Below are 16547 nucleotides of genomic sequence, written 5' to 3'. Positions count from 1 at the left end.
CTCCATTTTATGACCTTTCTTGCTGCGGTTGTTAAGCAAATCACCGCACTTCGTTAAGTTAGGAACCCGTTAAGTGAATCTGTCTTCCGTTAACCTTTTGCTTGGCCAAACGTGATATCCCCTGACCCTGGGATATTGCAGCCGTCATAAAGTGCGAGTCGGTGGCCAGTTTTGATCACACAACCAGGGGGATGGCAGCAGTGGTCGTCCCGTGCAAAGAACAGCCATTTAAATCACTTTTTTTCAGTGGTCATGACTTGGAACGGTCACTAAACGAACTGTGATAAAGTAAGACTACCTGAGTTCAACACCAGGAATGCGAGACAAGAGGCAGAGGAGATGTTGGGTGGGCTGGATGGCATGTGGTTAGAGTGGGATAACATTGCGGTTTTGATACCAGATGTAAGGTTCACAGATTTACAGATTAACAGAGTTGGAAGGGATCTTGTAGGTCATCTAGTCCAACCCCCCACCCAAGCAGGAGACCCTACACCATTTCCAATAGATGGCAGTTCAATATCTCCTTGAAAGCTTCCGGTGATGAAGCTCCCGTAACTTCCAAAGGAAACTTTTGTTCTGCCGGTGTGATGTCACATCTATTTCCCCCCACAATCCAGCAAGGTAGGATAGGCAATAATGTTCCAACAGAATTAACAAACTTTGCCCCTCCTTCCCTTGTGTTTCCTCCTGGAGTCATGCCAGTGCCCCAATTTCTCTGGCCAGCAAGCCCTGATCACTTGGGGGGGGGGGGGGTGTCACCCGACCCCGCGTCCAGGGTGATGCCTGCGAGCCCCTCACGGGCCACCCGGCGTCGGCTGTGGAGTGCAAGGCCAGGGAGCAGGCTGTTTGCCTGAACACAACAGGACACAATGGGAAGACGGCAGGCTGCAAGGCGACACAATAGCAACTCTTTGCAGAAAAGCGTGCTGCAGCATCCGAGGAGGCGCCTGTTGGCCGCTTTCACTGCCCGTCGCTGGCGAGGCTTTATATTCTTTCCCTCCACAAAAAGCAACTTGGCCTAGATTTTTGCAGCTCGGGAGCGAAAGTGGTTTGCTTTTAATTACTGAAATTGCCTCTTTATGTGTGACCTTTATTTTCCTCTCTCTTTCAATCAAGAGGAGGAGGAGGAGGAGGAGGAGGAGGAGGAGGAGGAGGAGGAGGAGGAGGAGGAGGAGGAGGAAGGGCAGCTAAGGCTGATCAAAATAGGGTTAGCTGCAATGGGAGAGCAGCCCAGAGGAGGCAGGTTTGCCCAGCAGCCTCCTGCAAGCCTCGTTATGCAAGACACACACTAGTCTTAAAGGCCAGGTCAGCAAGATGCTCAACCGAGGCGATTATCACATACATCACCGGAAGGCTATCTGCAAATAAATCTAGGTTATGACTTGAAGGGATGTCTCGATTAGTTTCACATGCTCAACCAATTATCTAGGCCAATGTTTCTCAAGCTTCAAGACTTCGACTCCCAGAATCCCTTAGTGGCATGCTTTAAGATGGGGTGGACTTCAACTCCCAGAATCCCCTAGTAGCACATTTTCAAATGGTTGGATTTCAACTCCCAGAATTCCCCAGCCAGGGTGTTTTAAAATGCTGCACATATTAACTCCCAGAATTCCCTAGTCGGCATGCTTTAAGATGGGTGGATTTCAATTCCCAGAATTCCTCATTCAGCATGTATTAAAATAGATTTCAACTCCCAGAATTCCCCAGCCAGCATGTTTTAAAATAGAATTTGGGGAGCTGATTTATTCTTTCAGTTAATTGATTGATTCTATTTAGTCTAAATTTCTTCTTCTTAAGCCACCTTGGAAAAGTTTGTTTAAAAAAAAAGAGGGAAAACTAGATGTTAAATATTATTCATTATAACTGGAGGTACACTCCACCCTTAACTATTCCTTTTCATTTGAGAAATTCTTCAAGGACATTAGTGCGGGCAAATAAATTGTCACTCCAGAGGGCCAGCCTATAAGTATGTGTGATGTGTTGTGACACTTTGCAGAGGGGAAAAAACAGGTGGAGGAAGAATTTCATCTGGGCAATGCTGTTACCTGCTTATGCTCATGGAAAGTTTCTTTTTCTTTTGTGATCTGAGTTCTTTCCCAAGATGAATTGCAAAACTCTAGCAGAGTTGGAAGGGACCTTGGAGGTCTTCTAGTCCAACCCCCCGCCTAGGCAGGAAACCCTATACCGTTTCAGACAGATGGCTATCCAACATCTTCTCAAAGACTTCCAGTGTTGGGGCATTCACAACTTCTGGAGGCAACTTCTGTTCCACTGATTAATTGTTCTAACTTAATTGCAATAAACATGGGGTCAGATTTGCTGATCAGAGTCAAATGTCTGTTTACCAAGACATGCTTCACAGGCAGACATATACACCCCAAAGGCCTGGCACAGATAAACCGTTAATCAAATCTATCTCATAGGGCGCTATGATTCAGAGGTTTTAAGGCCCACACACGATTTGGAGCAAACTCCACTGTGTGTTAACCGTGCGCTCGTGTTGCACCTTTAAAATGCACCCTGACGAAACTACTGTCGGATTCACTGGCCTTCCATTCCTTGTACAGCCAAAGAAAACAATTATTCAATGCACAACATGGGATCACAGTGGAATAAAATAACAGAGTTGGAAGGGACCTTATGGGTCATCTAGTCCAACCCCCCATCCAAGCAGGAGACCCTTCACCATTTCTGACCGATGGCAGTCCAGTCTCTTCTTGAAAGCTTCCAGGGATGAAGCTCCCACAACCTCCGAAGGCAATTTCTGTTCCATGGGTTGATGGCTCTCCCTGTCAGAAAATTTCTCCCTATTTCTAGGTTGAATCTCTCCTTGTTCAGTTTCCATCCGTTATTCCTTGTCTGGCCTTCAGGTGCCTTGGAAAATAGCTTGACACCCCCCCCCCTCCCTTCCTCTCTGTGGCAACCCCTCAAATATTGGAAGATGCTCTCCTGTCTCCCCCGGTCCTTCTCTTCACCAGACTAGCCTTGCCCAGTTCATTGTGCAACCGTTCATCGTTATGTTTCAGCCTCCAGGCCCCTCATCATCCTGGATGCTCTTCTCTGCACCCTTTTCACAGTCTCCACATCTTTTTTTATAGTATGGTGACCAAAGCTGGATGCAGGCTTTATAGAGGGGTATTAGTACCTCCCTTGACCTTGACCGTATCCCTCTGTTAATGCAGCTTAGGATTGCGTTGGCTTTTTTGGCTGCTGCCGCACATTTTTTAGAAGCCGCTCACCCCACTCCTTGTTCTCTGGAAGATACGAATTTCCTGGTTTCTTCTGTCTCAATCAATCAGATGTGTGCTCACCCATAGTGGCTCCTTGTCACGGTCACATGCTTTAGTAACCAGGAAATGCTTGTTACAAGTTTTGTGGTTTGGGATTTGTAGAATATCAGTTGGTTGCCCTGCTTGTTTCCTCTGCTTTCGTTTACACCCGGGGGTAAAGGATGAGGAAGCCCTCATGTCACCTTCCATTTTGACAACGCCGGTCCCTTTAGGAGCTCTGCAGTCTTATTTTCTTTCGTAAACCGACGGAGGAAATAAAATCATCCTTCCCCAAATAACCTTGTGCTTCCTAAAGCCACCGGCGCAATCATTAACATGAGCTATTAGACAAGAAACCGTGCTTAAGAGCAGTATCTGTGAGACGGATCTTAGTGGACAACCAGCTAAATATGAGCGAGCCGTGTGTGGCGGCAGCCAAAAAAGCCAATGCAAGTTGCATTAACAGAGGGATACAAATTGTTTTTTTCTGGCCAGAGAGAAAAAATTGTATTTTTCAGGGCCAAAAAAAGTGCCATAGGATGGGAGAGACTCTACAATGTCATTGTGAACAATGTACCATGTTGCCCCCAAAATAAGGCAGGGTCTTATTTTCTTTTGACCCCCAAAATAATCGCTTGGCCTTATTTTCGGGGAGGTCTTATTATTTTTGAGGTGCTGGAGGCGGCGAGCGTGGTCACCTCATGGCTGCTGCTGCGTTGCCATGTTTTAAGGGAGGACTTATTTTTTTGGGGGGGGAAGGCTTATTTTAGTGCATGAGCTCAAATGCCCGATTGGGCTTATTATCCGGGGAGGGCTTATTTTTGGGGAAAACAAGGTAAAAACCAAGTCCAAATTTCAAAAGCGAAGGATGTTATGAAACTCGAAAAGCTTTGCTGCATAAAGGTTTGCAAAGAGGCTTTCAAAGTGTATTAGCTTTTATATGACAGTAATATAAAACTCTGCACTTTTGCTTTTTTTATTGATATAGAGATGCAGCTGAAGCAGAAACAAGTTGATCTGGGTTTGTTCCTCTCAATTAAATTAAATTATTTCATTTCCAAACAAAAGTTGGCTAATCTCCATAGAGCTTTCCTTTCTTTTTTTCCCTACTTCTCCCAAAAAAATTCTGCTGGTTTTTTTCTCCTCCTCCTCATTCAAGGAACTATAAACCTTGAAAAGATTGTCTTTGATTTTTATTCTGTGTTGCCATTCAGAAGCTGAATTGCTTTTGATTCAAGCCAACTGTCTGGGGTTGCATTTACAGAGAGAGAAAAAGACCAATTTAGACCTCTTAAGCATAGGAGAAAAACAGGACAAATTTCCTTTTTCTGATCAGCACTGTGGTGGGTCGAAATCAAGCGTCCTCTGTCATCCTTGGAGCGTTCTGTCCTTGAAAACAATCAGAAAATTGGATTTTTGGGGGGCAGGGAGGGGTAGTTTTTTTTGTGACCTTGCCTTCTTCAAAATGACTCTCCGACTCTTCAAAGGACAGAAGCCAACAAAGAACCTCCATTTCTCATCCGATTTATTCTGTATTGACCTAGAAGGTGCTTGGATGGAAGTCATCATGCAGAGGAAAAAGCCCAAATGGTTTAACGATGCATCAAGATCATCTCTTGTGCAAGGGCAGCTACCGTCCCAAGTCTTCTGCAAGTCAGGACATAAGCCTGAGACTGAAAATCAGATGCTTGCCAGATGCTACGTCTTTTCCATGTTGGTCTCGGACAGAAGAAAGCCCCTCGAAGAGACCAGGAGCCTTTGAAACGTGGATTGACAGGCGGCCGTTATGTATAAGCTGCATTGACAAAGTCAGAAATCAGAGGAGGGGATAAGCCCCCTGGGAACGCCAAGGGAAATCATCAGAACCATTAAAAAAAGTGAAAGAATATTCTGCACATGGGAAAATACGGCATCCTTCACTTAATGCTCCAAGGAAAGATTGACGGCAAAGGAGGTCCAGGCAGAAGAAGAACACCGGGGCTTCAAAATCTCAGGGGCTGGTTTGGACAAAACTCAGCAGCTGTGAGAGCTTCATCACCGGAGGCCTTCAAGAAGAGACTGGACTGCCATCTGTCAGAAATGGTGTAGGGTCTCCTGCTTGGGGGAGCGGGGGGTTGGACTAGATGACCTACAAGGTCCCTTCCAACTCTGTTAATCTGAATCTATCTCAGACAATCAAAGGCCTGGAGATTAAAACACGTGAAGAACGGCTGCAGGGACTGCCCATGGCTAGTCAATCTGTAAAGCCAAGCCGCTCACCTGCTAGGGACCCGTCGGTGTTGGGAAAGCGCTCGATGGCTGCTTTCTGGAAAGAGAGCGCTAACAGACCTGGTCTTAATCAAGGTTGGTTTTGCAGCCCAATCGGAATTTTAATGAGTTTTTTTTAAATTTTCATTAGCACATCTGCCTTCTGCCTCTTTGCTGGTTTTGCAACCAGAGCGACTTGAGTGACTGGCTTGGCTGAAAACAAAGCAGGCCGGACAGTCCATTTCTCTGCAAGAGACCAGAAGGGCTTTTTCCCCTTGTAGCCAGAAGCTAAGAACAATTCAAGACTCTTTTCCTGACCACTCTAAAATTGGGGGGGGGGGATAAATGCTGGCAGACAAGGCGAAGGCCTGCTGAGGCCACAAAGCTTTTCTGACCTTTTAATCAAGGTTGTGTCCCCTTAAACAAAGTTGAGTCACTGCAACTTTTTCCAAAGGTGGTGGACATGATGCAGCTTTTTAATCCTTGATCCTCTCGCTGCCTCTTTAGGAAAACAAAAGGCACCGTCCCCTTTATGGTTTAGTGAGCTTGTTTGTCTTTTTCATTTACAAGCAAACAGGCACAAACCCGAAGAGGACATAACACACGCAATGATGATTATATTGCAGTGACTCCGTTCCCAGCATCCTCCAACCTGTTTACAAAAATTACTGTTTTATACAAGATTGTGCTGGGAAATGACTGCTCTTTTTCTGCTGCTTCTCTCCCCCACCCCCAGCATCTTTGACCGAAAAACATACAATTACCGGATCTCTCCAAGAGTTGTTGAGAGACGACCGATGTGGCATCACTGGGCAGGAGGAGACCTTCACTTCCTTCCACTCAAAACATGGAATCCCAACTGTTTCCCAGTCTGACTACTACTACTACTACCCTATTTCCCCCAAAATAAGACCGAACTGGAAAATAAAACCTAGCATGATTTTCAGGATGCTTGTAATGTAAGCCCTACCCCCCAAATAAGCCCCAGTTAAGATCATCGGCCAGACAGCCGCAATTAGAATAGAATAAGAGTTGGAAGGGACCTTGGAGGTCTTCTAGTCCAACTCCCGGCCTAGGCAGGAAACCCTACACCACTTCAGACAAATGGTTATCCAACATCTTCTTAAAAACATTCAGCGTTGGAGCATTCACAACTTCTAGAGATGAGTTGTTCCACTGATTCCTTGTTCTAACTGTCAGGAAATTTCTCTTCAGTTCTAAGTTGATTCTCTCCTTGATTAGCTTCTACCCATTGCTTCTTGTTCTACCCTCAGGGGCCCTGGAGAATAGTTTGACTCCCTCTTTTTTGTGGCAACTCCTGAGATATTGGAAGACTGCTATCATATCTCCCTTGGTCCTTCTTTTCATTAAATTAGACATATCCAATTCAGGCAATAATTCTTCATATGTTTTAGAATCCAGTCCCCGAATCATCTTTGTTGCTCTTCTCTGAACTTTTTCCAAAGTCTCCAAATCTTTTTTTACATCGTGGCAACCAAAACTGGATGTGGTATTCCAAGTGTGGCCCTACCAAGGCCTGATAAAGTGGTATTAACACTTCACATGATCTTGATTCTATCCCTCTGTTGACGCAGCCTAAAACTGTGTTGGCTTTTTTGGCAGCTGCAGCATACACATTAGTACCTCATTTCCCCGAAAATAAGACCTAACCAGAAAATAAGCTCATTGCATCTTTTGGAGCAAAAAAATAGAAGAACTGGTCTTATTTTTGGAGAAACATGGCAGTGATGTTAGACTCACTCTCTTCTTTGCAAAGGAAAAGTAAGTAGCATTTTAAGATGAGGGAGGGAGGGATAAGGAGGAGGGAGGGGCAGGATTGGACTATGATCCTAAAACAAAATAAAAACATTCTTTGAATTAAGCTCAACTATTAAAAAGCTTTATGGACACATCCAGGCAAAGCTGGGGTTTGTTAGCTTTGGCACGGATTCAGAATACAACATGAGCAATTTTTTTGAATTTATTATTTATTAGAAATTTTATATTGCTGCCTATTCACACATGGCAACTCAAAGCGGCTCACAGGGATATACAAATCCTCAATTTAGGACTGTAGCTGAGCCCAGAATTGAGGTCATTAAGCTGTGCTGGTTAAGCAGGTCCCCCATAGGACTGCGCCCATTGTTACCAACGTTTTTGAGGCGGACATTAAGTGAAGGCTACGGTTGTTAAATTCATGGTGCAGGCATGCAGCAAACCCATTGTATCCAATTGGTGCGGTGGGGGTGTTTGCTGGAAGTATTTCCCATTTTATGGCAAAACAGATCAATCAGTCACATGACTGTAGGGCACTGCAAATAGGGTGCAGCCACGCTGCCCCAGAATTCCTTGTAATTTTTCCTTCCTAAAATTAACATGGTTAAGACACTGTTTGGCTTAGATAAGGCCCAGATAAGGACAAGAAGGAGGAGGAGACACTGAAAAATTAAGCTGCATAGGCCCATGGCAATAAGGTAAACTAAAGGTGTTGGCTTTTTGTTTTAAAATTGCAAAGAGAGATGTCTTGTTCTTAAGGAAGAGCTGACCAAAATAATAACCCTTTTATTCACATTAACTATCCCACTGTGCTGAAGCTCAACAGTGGCCCCTAGGGGTCAGAAGAGGCATTTTTATTGAGGGGTCCTTGGTGTTCTCTGACCCTAATTTGTTCTTACAGACATTTCATGAGTCAAACCAGGTAACATCATCAGTTACCTAGATGAAGTCATGAAATGTCTGCAAGAAAACAACCAAGCTCAGAGAGCACCAAGGAACACACAGTCCTCCTCCTCCTCCTCTTTCTCCTCCTCTGCACATCCCTCTCCCCTCCAGCACTGATGGTGTTGCCTAGTATATAAGAAGAGAGTCAACCCCCCTCTCTTCTAACACTGATGCTGCTGCCTGGTTGGGTCACGAAACGTCTGCAAGAAAGCAACCAAGCTCAGAGAGCACTAAGGACATCCCTCATTTCAGCCCTGAGCTCCAAATATTCTCCTCCACTGGAAGCCTTTTGTCATCAACCCAAGCCCAACCCAAGTCTTCATAATTGGGCATGTGGCAAATGTACTTTCCTTCCAACCCAACCCACCCAATTAGAAATGCTTTTTGTCATCATTCACTCTGTCCTTCCAGCACATTATCTTTAACAGAGCTAGAAAGGATCATAATCTATTAAATTGTGGTCGGATGACGACGGCCTCTGAAGAACCAGCTTTGAATCAAAGATTGATCGATCGATTCTTTGGGGTGGTTTGAGAATTCGTACGCTGGGCAGAGGGTTGAACCAAAAGACCTCAAGCTTCCTGATTCTATGAATCGGATACCCTTTGCCTGCAGGAAGTAACTCACATGCCACCAAGAAAAAAGGGAACTATCAATAAAGGAGAATATTGGTATCTCAGGGTTGAAATGAAAGGTCCTTGGTGGTCTCTGAGCTCGCCTGTTTTCTTGCAGACGTTTCACGGCCCTTACTACTTAACATCATCAGTGCTGGTATGGAGTGCTGTTTACTGCCACTCCTTAGTAGCACTGATGATGTTGCCTAGTTAGGGCCATGAAATGTCTGCAAGAAAACAGGCAAGCTCAGAGAGCACCAAGAAACAGGAACTAAACAAGTGTCCAATGAAATGAAAGTGTCCAATGAAAGCATATTTATGCTGGAAATCTTTCAAGAATTGATTCCAGACGTTGTCAAGACTGCAATTTCCTCCAGTTCCCAGATTCCACACCTATAGTTCCAAATACGAACATCTAGAGCCGGGGTGTCCAAACCTGGTAACTTTAAGACGTGTGGACCTCAACTCCCAGAATTCCTAGAAAATGCAGACCGGGGTCACATCACACATGATTTATGCAATTTATTATATAAATAACTGGGTTTGCACAAAACCTGAAATCAGAAATCACAGTTTCTATACCTTAACGAGTGAGCCTCACACAACGCGCAGGCTGAAAAACCAATTGCTTAGTGCAATGTGTGAAGCCCAATCATATCCTCGGTTAAGAGTTCAGTGCAAGCATATACCACAGATACATCCCATAATATACACCCAGACCAGCCAATTTATAAGGAAGCAATCCATGTCGGAGAAATGCTGATGGTACAATATTTACAACTCGTTGGCCATCAAGGGATCATCCAGAAATTTACTACACAGCCATTTCAATTCTTTGGGCTCAGCGGGCAATCTATACAACTGCATTTTGACTGTAAATGCAGCATTTGCAATACATAACATAAATCTTATCTGTCAGAGAGGAGAAAATAAGATCAACAGAAAAATATGAAATTTGAGATCATCGTAGAAGCAACACAAGCACCAGCTACAGAATTCGGAAGCTTTCTCTGACAAAAATGCAAATCTTTTGACTTGAAAATCATCACTGAATTCAGAATTGGAATATTTCCAGTGTTTGATCTGAATTGAAAAGAGGTCTTTCTTTCTTCTTTCTTTCTTTCTTTCTTTCTTTCTTTCTTTCTTTCTTTCTTTCTTTCTTTCTTTCTTTCTTCTTTCTTTCTTTTTCTTTCTTTCCTTCCTTCCTTTCTTTCCTTCCTTCCTTTTCTTTCTCTCTCTCTCTCTCCCTCCCTCCCTCTCTGGGAAATTCTGAGCCATTTTGACTCCCCAAAATCATTGGTAAGAACAACAGGAGGAAATCTAGAAATCCAATATAATCAAGATTTAGGGGAAATAATTCAATTTTGAAGCAAGCATAGCTCCTGATCAACATTTGTGAAATTTGGGAATCACACATTACTTGTGAAAAAAACCCTGTACAAAAAAATTCCAGTTATGTCAGAGGCAGCTTTGCAGCAGCACCAGGTTGGATATCCAACCATCCCACTGATGAAAAGGGGAAAGGAAGAGAATTTTCGTTATTTCACAACAAATAATGTACAACATATTACGAGAGAATTCCCTCCAAAAGTTGGCAAGGACGCTCAGGCAGAATTCCAATTTCAAAATCATTCTAACACATGATGTCCATGATTTTCAGCAGCAATAAAAGAGGAAGAATGTTACTGCAGTGGGATCTTTTCTTTGCAGAGACCAGGCAGCAAATTAACTGGCTGCCAACAGAAAGAGGCTAAAAGTAGCAATTGATCAACCCAAAGAATAGGCGATAAAACAAAATTTAAATTTCAACAGGGAGGCATTTTGGGATGGCCAAATAACATTGGTAAGACTCTGAAATTAGTGATAAATTGATTTACATCTTGGTCCATTAAGCAAGAAAATCTCCTTTTTAAAGGAATTTTCTTCTTGGTAGTGAATAACAGAAAAACTGCATTCAAAATCATGGCATTTGACAAAACTCTTTATCTAATTTTCGGAAGGGGGAGAACTATCTTACATGAAAAACTACCACATAGAGTGATAGTCTAGTTCAACTTGGCCTCATTGTTCTGTCATCAAACAAAATAAACACCAGTAACACCTGTGTTTCTTAGATTTAAGGCCAACCGTTCCAATGTCAGATTGGAAAACTGAGGATGTAAGAATCCAATCCGTTTCACTGATACTGGAAGCTCAAAGATTACCTTGATATTACCAAATCTGCTGAAAGCATTATCTATCATCTACTTATGGTGCAGAGTCTCCAAGTTTTTGTCTAGAAAATTTATCAACATTTTCTGAAAGATACTCAATTGCTCCTCTTCCTGGTTCTTCCCAGCTCTGCTAAATTTTGGGACACCTGAAATCACAGATTCATACAAACAAAACAAAACATTTCCGTCCCACCAATTTCATCCAATTCAAACAGGGAGTTCTGAAAAGTCTTTGAGCCTTGCATCACAACCTACAAATCTTCCTTTGTCTGTCAGGCAGCCATCCAGCTCTCTTAGTCCTGCTTACCCTCCCGCCATTGCCGGGAGCCTTCATTCCATGCTACGTACACAAAAAGAGCAAGGACAACATGTACAGCAACCACGGCAACAATTGCAGCATAAAAGTAGCTGTCCCTGTTGGACATTCCAAAGGTACCTGGAAAAACAACAACAAAGACAAAAACGATGAAGCAAAGGGTACAAACAGGTTAATTAAGAATACTCTTCTGCTTTGTTAATCGAAGATTGTGACATATGTAAAATATGTCTAATGTTCCCCAAAACTATTTCAAACCTTTATCATTCAAAAATAAAAAGAACAGCTTCTTAACACCATGTAATAAGGTACACATTATTTATCTTTTAATAAGAGACTGCAATGCAATGTTTCTCAGCCTTCGCAACTTTAAAGATGCGTGGATTTCAACTCCCAGAAGTCTCCAGCCAGCATGAAGTCCACATATCTTCAAGTTGCCAAGATTGACAAACACTGCTTGAATATATTAACCCAGAGAGACGTAGTTTAAAAAAAAGTAGCATAAAAGAAAGACAATTACCTTCAAATATATACGCCTTTGTTGAGAAATACAATCCAATCGGTAACATAATCATTAAAGCTGTGAAGAACAGCATTGTCCTTAAAGTTGAGGCTAATGAAACTTCACTTCTACAAAAAAAGTCACAACAAAGAAAAATAATTATGTACCAAATAGAGCAGAGCAATCACTTTAGAAGGGAATATTTTAACTTTGTAAAATATTACCAAGAAATTGGGTTCAATCATTGCCGTAGTTATCATCTACCATAAATTAAAAAGTTTAAGGCAATTGTTTTTTTCAGAATAAATTAATTTGAATTGATGCTGGGTTTTGAGATGTTTTTCTACCCTCAAAACGACATTATAGGGCACTGCACACCAGAACAACTAGACACAAGGACAGTTTTCCCCCGAATGCCATCATTCTGCTAAATAACTAATTCCCACAACACTGTCAAATTATCTACTAAGACTGTATTACTATTATTCTTCTCTTCCGTTCTAGTATCTATCTCTCCACACGTATGACTATAACCATGTTGTTTGTATCTTTCAATTTATATTGTTTTTGTTTCCTAGTACGATTTGATAGCTTATTAGTAACCTTTACTATCATTAAGTGTTGTATCTTTTTATTCTTGATGAATGTATTTTATTCTCCTTACGTACACTGAGAGCAAATGCCCCCAAAACACACTCCTTGTGTGTCCGATCACACTTGGACAATAAAGAATGTTATTCTACATATCTAATTGCATTATTACCAGTGAAGATACTTGCTTCACTAAGTTAGACAAACCTTTTATTTATACCAAAATAAACTGACACAGCCAATCTTGGAATTTTAAAACCTAAGAACCAGTGTCAGTGAAAACTGATCCACACGCTGCTTAGAAATGAAACTATCTTGATATGACTTGAAAGATCCAGTGCTAGATCTTAAATATATACCAGTATAATAAGACTGGGGCTGGAAAACTCCGGATTCATCCAGAAACCTCAGAAACTGACCTTGGCTCATCATTTCTGAACCTAGACAACTTGCAGATCTTTTCAAACTTTATATACTGCCTCCCAGTTCTGATTTCTACAAATGCATGTCATTAAAAAATTAACATATCCTGTAATATTAACATTTAATATGGTGTATTATACCTCTTATCACATTTTTTCTTTTAAGAAAAAAATGGACATTTCTTGCTCCATTCCACCCCGCTTTACCATATGCAATACAGATTTTTTTTACAGATTAACAGAGTTGGAAGGGACCTTGTAGGTCATCTAGTCCAACCCCCCACACACAAGCAGGAGACCCTACACCATTTCTGACAGATGACAGTCCAGTCTCTTCTTGAAAGCCTCCAGTGATGAAGCTCCCACAACTTCCAAAAGCAACTTCTGTTCCATGTGTTGATTGTTCTCACGGTCAGCAAATTTCTCCTTATTTCTAGGTTGAATCTCTTCTTGGTCAGTTTGCATGTATGCATGCATGTACATTATATATGTAGATGGGCGGTGATGTGGATGCATATTATAATAGAATATTTATATACATTCTATATATAATATTCTATAATATAATACTCTATAATACAATATCACATAAATATATATAACAATACTCAGAAAATGCCATATAAAGGATATAGAAAATATTCAGAATACCATAACCTAAATTGTCCTAAACTGTTTGGGATTAATTGCCGATTGTCCACTTTTCCTTCCAGGCAACCTAACCCATTTTTCCCCTAGGAGGAAGAATATATGCGGGGGGGGGGGAGGGGGCGACCCTCCGTTTTGAAACAGGGACTCAAATTAATCCCTCAGCCCCAAGAGCGGCTCCCCGTCCTCACCGGGCCTCGGGGGCCGAAAGCGCGTTGAGGGCCGCCTTCTCGTAGCGCTCCATGGCCGAAGGGCGGCACCTCCACCTCCTCCTTCTTTTCCAGCCCTCGAGGAGGACGCGAAGGAAGCCCCTTTCCGGTCAGCTGACCGCGCCTCTGCCGGCCTCTCCTCTCGTCGCTCGTCACGTGATCAGAAGGTGCCGCATGAAAAAGGAGAGAGAGAAAAAAGGAGAGTCTCCCCCGGCATGGAAATTCCTAGAGAGGCTCCCAAGGGATATATCTTCGGCATAGAGACGGAGCGCCAGAGCGTCTCCAAGGCTTCTCGGCTCATGACCATTCACGTCTTAGTCTCCTCCCATAGTTGGACTCCTGTAATGCCCTCTATTGGGTCCTTCCCTTGAAGACCGACTGGAAGCTGCAATGGGCCCAGAATGCAGCAACATGGGTGCTAAAAGGCACATCTTGATAACTGTATAGAATGCCACCATGTCATGGGATTGACTAGCTGATACGTTTCTGGGTGCAACTCATCGCACTGGTTGTCATTGCTTAGCACACAGCTGGTTTATTCACGGTCTGTCTCACTCATTTTCCCAGGGTGGGAATTGCTCCAGATCCCCTCTTTAAAAACACACAAAGTCCGGCTTTGCAATGGAGCCTTTGGAAAGACTGTGTCATCCAAGGGAGCATTTCCCAACCTTGGTGCCTTTAGGTCGTGTGGACTTCAACTCCCAGAATTCCCCAGCCATGTTATGGAGGGTTAGATAGGGGTTAATTTCCACCATCCACCTGTTCTGCTTTTTCATTGAGGGTATTTAAGCCGCAAGGGCAACATTTCTGGCTGAGAATGAGAACAGAAATTAGTCTGGTAATTGTTTTAGAGAAAATGAATGTACGGAAAACCCAGGTGTCAATTGCAAAGTTGGAGGCAATCCCAGCACTGATCTTCCTTGAAAGATTATGAATAGCCTATAAAATGTACATTATGAAGCTCTTGCATTGTCTTGGATCCTTAAAACGACTTGGTGTGGGTTTTTTAAAATACGGAAAATGAGAAAAATCATTGCATATGTTCAAAGTACTTACTGTTAACTTCCATTTAAGTAATTTAATTTTAATTCAACTTATCATATAAAGTTTATGATATCTAATTCACTTTTATCTTCAGATGGCCCAATGACACAAAAAAATAATAATAATCCAGACATTTCTTACAGGGAGGAATAAATACAGAATGTGTGGTGCATTGTTCTATAAGTGTACAAGAATGTGATTTTGTGTTGTAGAAACTACATGAAAATTTGGAGCACTGTAGCAAAACGGCAACAGTCAGTCTGATTTATAACACATATCTCTGCCCACAGAAATAAGATGCATTAAATCATGAACAATCTTCCAGCATGGGATTCAACCCTTAATTTATTGCTCTTCAGCCATATGCCCTAATGAGATCTTAAAACAAAAAATCAAATGCAAGACCATTTAGCACAGAGCACAGCCCATCTTCCAATACCACTAATTAAATATATTTGTGATTGAAACAAAATGTGTTGCAAGAACCTTGAACAATTATGTTTTATAGCAGGGAATTTTAATAAAACACCATGTTTTCACCTGCTGCTCCATTTTTTTAGAATTTCCCACGGGACAAAGAAATGCACAGAGTAACTCATCAGATGGGTCATAAATTAGTCAGGAAGTAGGGAATAATGTTATTCACAAGCCAGCCTGAGATATCACTCCAACTGGCAAATTAGGGGTAATCCAATGCATTTATAATGGGAGAAAAAAATAAATAGATTCTACTATAGGTGGGATCCTTTTGTTTTGTAGAAAGAAAAACAAACACCCTTTTATGCATTTAATTATTGTATATGGAGATTCTCAGTCATTCAGGTCGTGGTTGTCTCGAATGTCCTTCTTTTTCAGGAGGCAACTGGATTTCTGGTTTTTCTTTGACAACGTTTCACTTCTCATCCAAGAAGCTTCTTCAGCTCTAGCTGGATGGTGGGGAATGGAAGGATTACACTCCTTGCAGACAGTTGGTCATTTGCATTCTTAGAGAGCCATTGAGGCCTCTTGGAGGTTACCTGAGTGATGCAAATAGGTGCAGAGCCTTCTTGGAACTGCTGAAAGGATCTGTGTTGTAGACTGGAGATAGATGATATTGTATCGCTCCCCCTCTGTTGAGAGGCCTGTTCAATTTTGACATAGATGGCTTCTTTGACCCCTCTTTCAAACCAGTCGTCCTCTCTATCCAATATACAGACTTCGTTGTCTTCAAAAGAGTAGCCTTTTAAATGCAGGTGGACTGCTGAGTCTTGTCCTGATGGGTTTGTTCTCCTATGTTGTGCCATGCGTTTGTGAAGTGGTTGTGCCACTCTTTCAGCGGTGGGTTGACCCCATTTATTTCAACCCCCGTTAGAACAAAATCCAGCTCCTCCTTCCTTGGAGGCTTGCTAGTTTCCATCCTCCGGAGGAAAAGTTTTCCTGCCATTGACAGGCGCTTTCAGCTGCCAGGTTGAGACAATCCAGTTAAGGGAATTATTTATTTTGCAGAGTGTTTCAGAGAGCTCGCTTGCAGAAGTGCAATTCCGTGAGGCTGCAGGTCGGAACCCTCAATTACGTAGCATCTCGTCTTGGATAATGAGACAGGCTGCGAAGTCCTCCCAAGGCATCTCCTGCCATGGTTTGATGAGCGGTGCACGGCGGGATCAAGCGCTGCTCTTGGGCGGCCACAACTAGCGCACGAAATAGCAGGCCTGTCACACTGTCTATCAGGAAGAGGAAGAGAGGGAACCCTTCAATCAAGGTATGCCCCCCCC

At 42.6% G+C, this 16547-nt stretch overlaps 1 protein-coding gene across 1 annotated transcript; it reads right to left on the bottom strand.

Moving 5' to 3' along the window:
* Window positions 1-9358: 9358 nt before the first annotated feature.
* VMA21 (vacuolar ATPase assembly factor VMA21) lies at window positions 9359-13898 on the bottom strand. The gene is made up of 4 exons (XM_081963928.1): window positions 13735-13898; window positions 11901-12010; window positions 11211-11500; window positions 9359-11175 (listed from the first exon to the last, which is right to left on the bottom strand). Exons 1-3 carry the CDS (start codon window positions 13785-13787, stop codon window positions 11358-11360), a joined length of 306 nt encoding a protein of 101 aa, XP_081820054.1. The 5' UTR covers window positions 13788-13898; the 3' UTR covers window positions 9359-11175; window positions 11211-11357.
* Window positions 13899-16547: the final 2649 nt, after the last annotated feature.

Source organism: Natrix helvetica, assembly GCF_964273705.1.
Source record: "Natrix helvetica genome assembly, chromosome: 11".
Taxonomy (NCBI): Eukaryota; Metazoa; Chordata; class Lepidosauria; order Squamata; family Natricidae; genus Natrix; species Natrix helvetica.
This window is presented reverse-complemented; position numbering and strand designations above follow the sequence as displayed.

Bases quoted from the DNA above. Each gene is read 5' to 3' on its own strand.
- VMA21 (XM_081963928.1), bottom strand. From the start codon at position 13,787: ATGGAGCGCTACGAGAAGGCGGCCCTCAACGCGCTTTCGGCCCCCGAG. The intron at 12,011-13,734 runs GTGAGGACGGGG...CTTTTTTTGTAG, and splicing joins CTTTCGGCCCCCGAGGCCCG to AAGTGAAGTTTCATTAGCCT. The intron at 11,501-11,900 runs GTAATTGTCTTT...TTGTTTTTCCAG, and splicing joins AAAGGCGTATATATTTGAAG to GTACCTTTGGAATGTCCAAC.